Here is an 11,823-nt window from a genome sequence, read left to right on the forward strand (position 1 = left end):
GAGGGGTGGGAGAGAAGTGATCATGGGGATATAATCTTCAAGGGCAAAAGTGGGATCCAGATGAGGGGTGGGAGAGAAGTGATCATGGGGATATAATCTTCAAGGGCAAAAGTGGGATCCAGATGCGGGGTGGGAGGACTGACCCTGCAACAGAGATCAGGAATGTGGTTACCACATGTCAGTAGAGTGACTGACCAATGGGCAGACCAAGTAACTTCTGTTTCATCTTTGTTTCGTCAATGAGAAATGAATTAGGTCATCAGTTGAGTCAAGGCAGGGAGGAACTTTTTTGAAGAATACAAGGAAACCTCCACCTAACATTTGAGTATGAAACTTAAACCTCATTCTCGGTCTTCCTAGCATGCATCTCTATCGAGAACAGATTCTGCATGAAGCTCAAACGCTTTGCTTCATGCTGGTCGATAGTATTGATCAGGGATGGCAAGGACATAAGCCACTGGCATTTTTCCTCCTTTGCACCCGATGCTGGAAGCGGTCTCCTTGTTACAGATCACATTTCTGCGGAACATCACGTGGACCTTGTCCAACTTGTGCCGAAACAAGAACCCTTACCCTTCCGTGAAAGCCGTGAAGCAGATGTTGCCTGTCCTGTCCCACCTCCTGCAGCACCAAGACAGCGAAGTTCTCTCGGACACCTGCTGGGCCCTGTCCTACCTCACTGATGGCTCCAACGAGCGCATCAGCCAAGTGGTCAACACAGGGGTCCTGCCCAGGCTGGTCCAGCTCATGAGCAGCTCAGAGCTCAATGTCTTGGTAAATGTCCTCAGTCCTGTCTGTCTCTGTCTGGGCCTTCACAGGAGATTGTGTGAGTCATACTCCTTGAACCAGGGCCTCTCCCAGCCCTGGTCTTCCACAGTCGGGTCTCATACTTTAGAACAAAGCTTGTTGTCTACATTTCCCAGGTCTCTGCTACTCTCTAGCCAAAGACTTGAATCTGTTTTGACCCAATGTCCTAGTGGATGTTAAATAACTTACTCTGTCTTAATCTGATAACTAGCAAATCTAGACAGGCACCAAATTAAAATAATCCCTCTACCCAGTAAACTATTCTTTTGTGGTCTTTCCTTCTAGGGGTCTGTGCATATGGATGTTAACAAGTTGGCTAATACGGTGTGTTGTGTGTGTGTGTGTGTGCGCACGCATGTGCACACACATGTGTATTAACATAAAGCTCATTGTAACATTTGAATTTCTTACTCAAGTATTAAAAAAAAATTCCCTCTTATCCTTTCCCCAGTTTATTAGTCTACTTCAGTATAGGTAAAATGAAACAAGGAAACCAACATCAAGTACTTTGCTATGATATGAAACGTGTCCCTTACATAATACGCTTCTTGAAGATAGGCCTTGAAATGTGAGTGGCCCTTTTGATTTCTGTGGCTAACGTTGCATATTTATGCAGCCTTAGTGATCATCTATGCCTAGATTTGCATAGTATTCCTTGGATGTCAAGGTTAGTCTGAGGATAGTATAGGGGAGAAGGAGGGTATAAGAATATCTATAAGAAGCTGCTTGTCCTGGGGGGTATAGAACTCATTTGGAGCTGTCCTGCTGAGGCTGTGATTGGCCTGTAGCACTACTTCAGCTCTCGCTGAAATAGCAGATACCCAGCATAAAAGGCTAGGAAAACTCTAGAACCATCTGCATGGGGGCAGCCACTATGGTGCACGCGAACCAAAAACAATGCACAGTCAGCCCTCAGGGGATGGGTGTCTTGAGCCCAATTGCAGACTCATCCTGGGGACCTTTGGAGTTGAGAGGGAGTTTGTGAATACATTAAAAAAAAAAGCCATTGGGATCTCATTAGCTCCAATTAAATATACAACCGAAACTTGACACTGGTGCTAAAGACAAACTCTGTAGAAGTTATCACATTATAAACCCTGTAATCAGTTTAGCGAATTTTTTTTTTCCCACCATAAGGATACGAAAAGGGGCAGCATTATTTCTTAATAAAGGCATCCCTTGACCTCTATCTCACGTGAGCTGGAACTATTGAGAGGCTAGCAAGTACCTTTAAATTATGCAAATGGCCATGGATGTGCTGAATTAACAGGGATCAAGAATTTAATCGTTATTCCTGGGTTTCCAGAGCGCCATGAATCTAGCATGAGGAATACTTGGGAACGCGCTGAGCCTGGCGTGATTGTCCCCTTCTGTTCCCAGAAATTTGCAACGCTTGGTTATACTTATAGCCTTGTTCTTCCAGACCCCCTCCCTCCGCACCATGGGGAACATCGTCACGGGAACAGATCACCAGACCCAGGTGGCCATCGATGCGGGCATGCTGAACGTGCTGCCCCAGCTCCTGATGCACCCCAAGTCCTCCATCCAGAAGGAGGCAGCTTGGGCCTTGAGCAACGTGGCTGCAGGGCCTTACCAGCACATCCAGCGGCTGATTGCTTGCGGCATGCTGCCTCCCTTGGTGGCTCTACTAAAAAATGTGAGTGATGCCCTCCGTGTCCACAACAAAAGGCTATTTTCCAATCAGCCGCGCGTTGAACTCCTTCAGGAATTCAGAGACAGGCTAAGAAGCAAATCAACTGAGATCCCAACAGAGCGAGGAAACCTTAGTTTCCTAACTTGCCCTGGAAAAAGGAAGAGGCACTCCGTTTGGGATAACCCATAGAAGATTTAGGAGACTAAATAGGCATTGTTCCATGGAAGGTGATCCCCACAGCTCTAACAGTCAGGAAAATCTCGAGCTGGTAAACAGTTGGCTTATCTTTAGTGTTAAAAGAATGTACCATCCATTCTACCTGCCAAAGGGTGGGGGGTGTTTTGTTTTAGGAGGAAAAACCTATCAGGTTATGGTGATATGATACACTGAAGAAAGTGGCCTTTTCAGCGTAAAAAAATCACATCGATTAGAGTGGGGATAGACACTGAAAATCCAGATACAATGTGCAAATACAGTAAGGCTTCCTTCTTCCTCCTGATTCCCACTCCCCTTCCCTGGGACAACTTCTATGTGTCAGCATTTCTTTGGGTCACCTCTGAATGGATGAGCTCTGTTCAAATCATCTACACGTGACACCAGCCAGGGGTGGTTCAGTCTTATAGGGAGCAGGGAGGCCAGTGGACTAGGGTGGGAAGGAGAAGCTGCTGGTGGGACTCCTGCACTCAGGTTGGATGCTGGGTTCCCAGCTGTCCCACTCAAATCAGGGGTTCGACCCAATGCCTCAGATGCTTCCTATCCTGTGTGCGTCCATGAGTCTGTACATATTCTAATCAGAAGATCCAGTCACATGTCAAGGAGGACTCTTATTTCAAACTGCCTTTTGAACCACAACTGGCTTGGAGCCGTATGGTGTTTTGGTTATCGATATGTTTTTGTTTTTGTGTTTTTAAGCCAAAGTCACAGTTTTTCCCCAGCCATAAAATGGGAATAACTCCTTCTGCCTGGGGATAGAAGGTTCTACAATAAATGACTCCCATATGTCTGGGCAAAGTGTTTCTTATAAATGCAAGGGATACATTGAGTGATGTTTCAGTGGCCTTCCTCTGTCACCTCTGGGCTGGCTCAGTCCCTGAGATCGCTTCTGTGTACTCAGCTTTGTAACTAGGGAACTTCCCATCCATGGTTTTCCCGTGACAGAAAGACCAGAAATGTTGACCTAGGTCACTAGAACCTAAAATTCCAAGCATAATGCCTATTTTTCCCATAACCCGACCTAAGGAAGTGAGTCTACTTCAAACTTAGAACCTTCCTCTAAGGCCCCATGGGAGTCTGCCTGCCTGCTTCTGGGCTTCTCGAAGATGCTGTCTTCTGCTCAGGAACTAGAGGTAGGTTGCTGAGGTGGTCCATGTAAATTGCATGGACAGTCCTGGCTGTCCCTAGCCTACCTAAAAATTGAACTAAGTTAGCATCACTGTATTTAAGTTCCTTGGGACCTATAAAGACTCTAAATGTTCTCTTTCGGCAGGGAGAATTTAAAGTCCAGAAAGAGGCTGTTTGGACCGTGGCTAACTTCACAACTGGAGGCACCATAGACCAGTTGATCCAGCTTGTCCACTCTGGCGTCCTGGAACCACTGGTGAATCTGCTTACCATCCAAGACACCAAAATTGTTAAAATCATCCTTGATGTTCTCTCTTTTATCCTCCAGGTGAGCTGTTCTAAGCAGGTTGGTTTTTATATAGCAGTCTCCAAATTTAAGGCATTTAATTTGGTTCTTAAAACTCACATGTGGATTCTCTTTCCACTCCTTCATGCCCCCTCCTAGCCAAATATCCTATGGGTAACCTAAACAAGAGATTTTTCAAAGAAGGTCCCTCTTCATTTTTCAAAGGAGTGACTGTGTGCCCAGCATCGTTTCAGATGCTCAGCATACAACAGAACAACATCCTCGCTCTGATTGAGCCTATGTATTAATGGAGAGGGAACCAGACACAAGAGTTGAGAGTTTAGCGGCTAAAAGGGCCATCACTGATGGCTCAGAGTGGGGAGAGAATGGTGATCCCTCATACGCAGTCAGCAGGAGAAACTTGTCTTAGGAAGAGCATTTATGCTAAGCCCTGAGAAGAGTGAAGTGAGAGAGTCTTGTGGATATCTGGGGAAGAGCACTCAAGGATGAGTGGGAGGGAATGGATAGAAGGTGGTAGGTTAGGCTCCGAGCATCGAGATAACATAAGGTGTAGGAGAACTCCAGCTTACTCCAAGTGAAATGGAGAAACCAATCAAAGCTTCAAAGCAGGAGAAAGCAGTTCATGAACCACATGGCTGGCTCTTTTAGAAGGCGAAAACAGGATACGCTCAAAAGAGCAGCTAAAAGTTAGCAGGAATAGATCTTGAAACTGACTAGAAAGACTTGGATTAGAGATCTAGAAGAGTTTTTTTTTTTTCGACAGAAAGCCTATGTTCATGAACCGTGTGTCAGTTCTATATTGCTGCATAATTGATTACTCCCTGGTGGTCTAGAACAATTATTTATTATCTCACCTAGTTTCTGGGGTTAGGAATCTGGGGGCAGCTCAGCTGGATGGTTCTGGCTCAGTGTCTCTTATGAGGTTCGGGGTGTCATCTGGGGCTCTAATCTCATCTGAAGACTTGATGGAGGCTGGAGGGTCATCTTCCAGCATGGCTCCCTCACATGCCTGGAAAGTCATTGTCCCTACATGGACCTCTTCGTAGGGCCCTTTGTGTGTCTTCACATCATGGCGGCTGGCTTCCTCTGGAACAAGTGATCTAGGAAAGCAAGGTGGATGCCCCAGTGGCTTTTATGATCCAGCCTTGGAAGTCATTTCAACAACATCCAATTGGTTACACAGATCAGCCCCACTCAACATCAGAGGAAACTATACAAGGGTGTTCAGTACCAGGAGGCAGGGAGCATCTGAGGCCATCTTGAAGGCTGGCTATATTCATCTGTTTAAGGTCCTTTTATATGCAACTAAGCTGTTGGAAAAATTTCAAAGTAACACCAGGGGACTCCTTTTAAAAGCTCACTTTAAGCATCCTTTTCATGTAACTGTCTTGGAAAGAACTGACCTGAGTCAAGAACAGATCTGAAACTGCACCCAATTAGACACTAAGACTGAGCAAATCACACAGATGAAGAGGAGACACTTGGCCCACCCGCAGACAAGGTTGGACATAACGACATAACACGTTTGTGAAAGCACACTTGTGAGCTATAGAAATTTAACTTCATCTGTTTCATTTGAACTAAATGTTTGGGATTTTTTTTCCTTGGGAGAGTCTGGGAAAACCACATCTGGTAGACCAGCAAGAGGCACTGAAATAGCAGGTGAGGAGGGTGAGGTAGGAGAGAGTCTCAAATGTGCAGCAGAGTGTAGATGAAGTTCTTTGAAGTGACTTTGGGGCCATTTGCTGTGGTGTCAACATCCGGACTCCTTCTCCAGAGCTCTGACTGCCCTTGGTCATCCCACACTCTCTAGCATTCTTTCTAAGGCTAACCTAGCACATTTGTTCTGCCTCATTTTTTTTTTTTCAGAGCCAAAAACCTCATTTTGGACCTGCGGCCAGGACTAGAGTATGTCAAGATTTAGACACACAGTGCAAACTCTGATCAGGTAGACAGTGTGGCCTAAATCATGTTTAATTTGAACCACAAGAGGTTTTCTTCCTCATGAAATAGAGAGCAGAGTCCTTCAAGAGTTGCCACCAAAGCCTTTTCTTTATTTCTCTTCAATTCCGCCAAATAGGCTGTTGAGCTGAATTACTGCCTTTTCTAATATGCGACGTATATTCCTTCATGTCTTTGTCCTTGTCCCTCGTGTTTGGGGAATGCCATGATTATCCTATGGTTGACCCTGGCACAGCCCTGTTCATCCAAGAATGTGTGTTACTTTCATTTGGGTGCCTGCGCCTGGATGGTTCAGTGGGTTAAGCCTCTGCCTTCAGCTCAGGTCATGATCCCAGGGTCCTGGGATTGAGCCCCACATCGGGCTCTCTGCTCAGCAGGGAGCCTGCTTCCCCCCTCTCTCTCTGCCTACTTGTGATCCCTCTCTCTCTGTGTCAAATAAATCTTTTTTTTTTTAAAAGAATGTATGTTCCTTTCCAAGCCTTTTGTGCACATCTTCTGTAACTTAAACCACCAATCATCTACTATATTCTGCTTTCTGTACTGCAACAATTACTTACCTTTCTGCCCCAAGAATGTGAGTTATGAAAAGGCCTTTTCTAAATCACATCTTGATCTCTAGTTTTGTAGGCCTTGCCCAGGGCACATGTACAAATGTTTGAGTGAAGGAATAGTACCAGATGATAAGTCCAATGATCTGCATTGGATTAAATCCACTCATATTGTTTCTAGGGACTTGGTTATTTGCCGTGGTGTTACTAAGCATCCCCTCAGTCTTACTCTCAAGGCTTTCCAGTGAGGGCAGGGCCAGACACCTGCATTTAAATAGCATTACTTGAACATCTTTTCAAACTGTATTTTAAACAATTACCATTAATTAGAAGGGATATATCTATTAAACAGTAATAGCAATGTATTTACAGAGGGCAGCATACTTGGCAAAAATTGTATTTTGTGCAATTAATATAAACCTAAATACATATACTATAAATATCTAAAAGGGGAGAAAGATCCTGAAATAGGTTTTTTTGTTTGTTTGTTTTTAAGAGAGGGGGAGAGAGAACAGGGGAAGAGGGAGAGAGAGAATCTTAAGTAGGCTCCATGCCCAGCATGGAGTCCAACATGGGGCTCGATCTCACAACCCTGAGATCATGACCTGGGCCAAAATCCAGAGTTGGATACTTAACTGAGTCAGCCAGGTGTCCCAATCTTGCCATCTTCATGAGGGCACAGTAAAACTGTGGCTGCCATTCTGGAACAGGAGCCTTTGGTCTGACTCTACAGTGGTGAAGCTCCCCTCTGAAGGGATTCTGCCCAGAGTTTTGCTTTTCTTTATATGCCCACAGGCAGCAGAGCAGCTTTCAGAGAAGGAAAACCTGTGTCTTCTGATTGAAGAAATGGGTGGCATTGATAAAATTGAGGCTTTGCAACTCCACGAGAACCCGCAGGTTGCCCTGATGGCTTCGAACATTATCGAGAACCATTTTTCTGAGGTAAGCGACTTCAGAGGGGAAAGGAGTGCCCATGCCTCCTGGCACGCCACCTTCGCGGGTGATAACCGGGCAGGTGCCCGTTCTGCTCTTTGAGGTGGGCGACCAAACACGGCTTCTCTTGTGACTTAGCTCTGAGTTTCTCTCCCATCCGTGTTGAATGGGCTGCCTTTGAATGGCAGCTTCCTGGCTCCTGGAAGACCATTCTAGGCCCATAAAAGCTTGTCCTATTGTCTCTGATTTAGGATTTTATTCTCTTTTTTACCCCCCTACTTGCTTCTTTTGATGGGGACGGACAGATGGATGGAGGAAGGAAGGGGTTATGATGCTGAGGTGTTTTGTTTTTTTTTTTCCTTTGTTGAGAAATGCAACTAAAGCAGGCCCAGCTTTTGAAAAGCATTTTGCTACTTAACACATTTTTTCTCTTCCCAGAAGATGGGGTTTGGGATAAACTGTACACGGGGCTTCTAACTTCTCTGCGGAAGCAGGGAATGATGACCAGAGAGCATTAGACACTTCTTTAAACCACTTTTTATTTTAACGTGCAACATAAAAGTTTACCATTTTAACCACTTTTGAGTGCACAGTTCAGGGTCCTTGAGTACTTTCCCATTGCTAGGTAGACCTCACCAGCATCATCTCTAAATTTTCCCATCTTTGCAAAATGAAGCTCTGTCCCCATTAAATACTAACGCCATCCTTCCTCTCCCCACCCCTACCCCCTGGCAACCACCATTTAACTTCCGTCTCTGTGAATTTGACTACTCAAAGTACCTCACATAAGTAGAATCCTATGGTATTTGTTCTTTTGGGATTAGTTCATTTTACTCAGCACAATGCCAACAAGGTTCATCCATGTTGCAATGTGTGCCAGAATTTCCTTTATATTTTAGGTTGAGTAATATGCCGTTGTGTGGATATGACATTGTTTATCCATTCATCATAGATACTCACTTGGACTGTTCTTTTGACCATTGTGAATAATGTTGCTATGAAAATGGTTGTACAAATATCTGTTCGAATTCCTGCTTTCAGTTCTTTTGGGTGTATATACAGAAATGGAATTGTTGGGTCGCAGGATAGTTCTATTTTTAATTTTTGAGGAACCATAATACCGTTACCCATAGTGAATGCACCATTTTACATTCTCATCAGCAATGTGGGAGGGTTCCCAGTTTTCAATGTCCTTGCCAGTACTTGCCTTTTTTTTTTCCTTTTCTTAATCATAGCCATCCTCATGGGTGTGAAGTGGTATCTCATTGTGGTTTTGAGTTACATTTGTATTAGATATTTTTCATAGGAAGACGGTAAGCTCAAAGTTAAGTGGCCAGGAGGCTGGGGTTTTATAAAGTAGCACCCCTTTAGGCATCAAACTTGAATCAGCAAAATCTGGAGCCATACAATAAATAGGACCATATTGGTGGTGAGTTGCCTATACTGGTTTGGGACCAAGAGGATGCTCTCTAAGCAGAGAGGACCCAGAACAGCAGTCAGCAGCTTCTGGGTTAAGGCTCCTACGAACACCTTGGAATTAGGAGACCCATCTCTTAAAGGAGGTTCGGATCTCTAGGACTCCTCCAATGGCCCCAGGCTAAAGACTTCTGATTTGGAAGTAACAGCTCCATATGCTGTGTCCTTAATCGCCATAAGGGCACTGTTCTGTGCATCAAAACTGCACTTACAAATAAGCCAGACAAGAATACAAATACTGAGTGCTTTCACTTACGTCAGAGATCTAAAAGGGTCCAACTCAGACAGACCTCCAGCAGAATGGGGGGTGCCAGGAGCTGGTGGAGAGAAGGAAAGGAGGAGCTAGTATTTAATAGGTACAGAGCTTCTGCAGATGGATGGTGGTAATTGCCCAGCAATGTGGACATACTTAATGCCACTGAGCCAATGGTTAGAGATGGCAAGTTTCTGGTATGTATGTTTTACCACACACACAAACTCCCATCGAAGATCCAGCCTGAAAAATATTTCTGTGCTCCTCTCCTCTGAGGGAGACTTGAGGCCGATTTGGAGAAAATTGCTAATCCATGGAAGATATTAAGGAGTCAACAATGCAGCAGTAGTATGCTGAGAGTGTGCAGGTATAATAGTGTCTCTTCTTCCCTGAAGGGAGAAGAAAGTGGCGCAATGTTACCAGCCCTGGATCAAGATCATGAATTCTTAAATGGCTTAACAAAAAAATACCAAGGCCCCCTGATTCCTAAACCAAGGAGCAAACCCTAACAGGGAACTTAAGAACCTTCTGTGTCTTGGCATGGCACAGGTGTAAAGCGTTTTAAACTAAAAGTTAATAAAATTCCTAAATTCCTAATTCCTAAACTGCTTATGTCTTAAAGTCACATGGAATTCTTTTCCTAAGAATGTGTGGTTTAGTGGTTACTTTTAAGGATCTTAAAGGAAGACCCTGAAAACAGTAGAATGGTCTACAGCTAGCTAGACAAATTTTGGCTTTGTAGGCTTGGTTTAACCCACCATTCTTATATTTCTTTCCCCTTTCCATTGTCATGTAATGCCTGCTAATACAGAATATTCTTCAGGGAAAGCTGTGTGGATGATAGTCAAAAGGAGAGTGAGAAGAGGATGGGAAGGACGTAGGAAAATGATCCTAGGCAGTGTTGTGATGGATGTGGGATATACTTTAAGGAGGATTGGACTTGATCCACCTCTACACTCAAATAATACAAATTAAGTTCTTTTGTGGTGCTGAAGAATCACACCAAAATGTCATGCCCAAAGCAGGTCTTTGCTGGTCCTAGACAAGTGAGGAGGAAAGCTGGGTGGGAATCCATCTAAAATACTGCTGGAAGAACATTCATGTTCTCACAAACCTCTCATGGAATGGTGAGAACATAGCTAGGATTTAGTGGACATGAGATCTTCTGATAGGTATCCTCATCAACTTCTGGGGTGATGATGCTCGCTGCCCAGAGCTGTGCTGGTGGAATGGGATCCTCGGTGTTTTGCTCTTCCACATGGAAACAGAGAGGACCCGGGAGACTCCTTTTCAACTCCCTCTTTCATTCATCAGTTCAGGACATCCTAGCTTGGTACATCTCCAACCAAGCAGAATCCCGCTCGACAAGGACTTTGATTCTTAGACCCAGGGACTGAGCAAGAAGAAACAAATTGTTGGCAAGTGTTCATTTACTCCAGCAGCAGGACCTTATGCTCTGTGGAGTAGACCTTCTCAGTGGTTACCTGTCTTCTGCTTCTCCAAGGCTTCCCTTTGGTCCTGTCTGCTCCCCCATACTCTTTCTTTTTTCTTTTAATTTTATTTATCCATTTTTTAGAGAGCACATGCACATGAGTGGAATGGGAGGAGCAGAGGGAAAGGGACAAGCAGACTCTGCTGATTGCAGAGCCTGATGTAGGACTCAATCCCAAAAAGCCCCTGCTCTTCTATACTCTTATGACAAATTTTGTTTAAGTAGCCAGAAACAGTTTCTGTTGCTTGCAACTGAAGAATCTTAACTGATAAACATGGATGAGAAACTAAATTGTAACTAGTTATTTAAATGGAAAATTAAATTAAATGCGGGGCTCGATTCCAGGACCCTGAGATCATGACCTGAGCTGAAGGCAGAGGCTTTAACCCACTGAGCCACCCAGGCGCCCCGATCCTATACAAATTTTTTTAAAAAATTAAAAACAAAACTAAGAATGGAAAAAAATAATTCTACCATTTCACACAACTGTTCTGGATTGATTAAGTAATCTCAATGCCCAAGGTGAAGTTTGAACTCATGACCCCGAGATCAAGAGTCGCATGCCCTACAGACTGAGCCAGCCAGCTGTCCCATCAACACAACCGTATTTACGTTTGTGTTTTTCCCTTCCAGTTTGAGTCCATGTATACATTTTTTTTTCTTTTATCTGATCAAGATCCGATTCTTTTTCAACATTTTAAATGCCACCTTCTCCCCCCACCCCCATCAGAAGACTGAAGTTGAGGGGAAGGCAGAAGGTGAGGTGTTTTACAAAAATAACTTGAGAAAAAAAGTTTGAAACCCTGTTGAGGTTAATCATTGCCCAAATGGCCTGACCTTGTTGACTCAAAATACTATTAGCCTTTTTCTCCCCTCCCAGTCAACTATTTTTACAAAAATTGCATAACAAAGGAGCATTTGTAGTTGCAGGATACTGATACCAACTTGTCTAGCGAGGTTTTTAAAAAAGGAACTATCTGCCTATCCTACAAGGCTTAGGTGCAAAGAGTTGGTGTTAGTCACCTTCTGGCTGGCTGCCTATGAGCTTGG

At 44.2% G+C, this 11,823-nt stretch overlaps 1 protein-coding gene across 1 annotated transcript in view; it reads left to right on the forward strand.

Annotated features, from left to right (window-relative positions):
* LOC111146330 (karyopherin subunit alpha 7) overlaps nt 1-9,790 on the forward strand; it is a 19,217-nt gene extending 9,427 nt beyond the window's left edge. Inside the window, exons 6-10 of the mRNA XM_022501841.1 lie at nt 511-774; nt 2,231-2,464; nt 3,948-4,130; nt 7,415-7,561; nt 9,677-9,790. Of these exons, the coding sequence (XP_022357549.1) occupies nt 511-774; nt 2,231-2,464; nt 3,948-4,130; nt 7,415-7,561; nt 9,677-9,790 (942 nt within the window). The remainder of the gene's footprint in view (nt 1-510; nt 775-2,230; nt 2,465-3,947; nt 4,131-7,414; nt 7,562-9,676) is intronic.
* Nucleotides 9,791-11,823: the final 2,033 nt, after the last annotated feature.

The sequence above is a fragment of the Enhydra lutris genome, unplaced genomic scaffold (genome assembly GCF_002288905.1).
Source record: "Enhydra lutris kenyoni isolate GAN:26980312 unplaced genomic scaffold, ASM228890v2 scaffoldscaffold13, whole genome shotgun sequence".
NCBI lineage: Eukaryota > Metazoa > Chordata > Mammalia > Carnivora > Mustelidae > Enhydra > Enhydra lutris.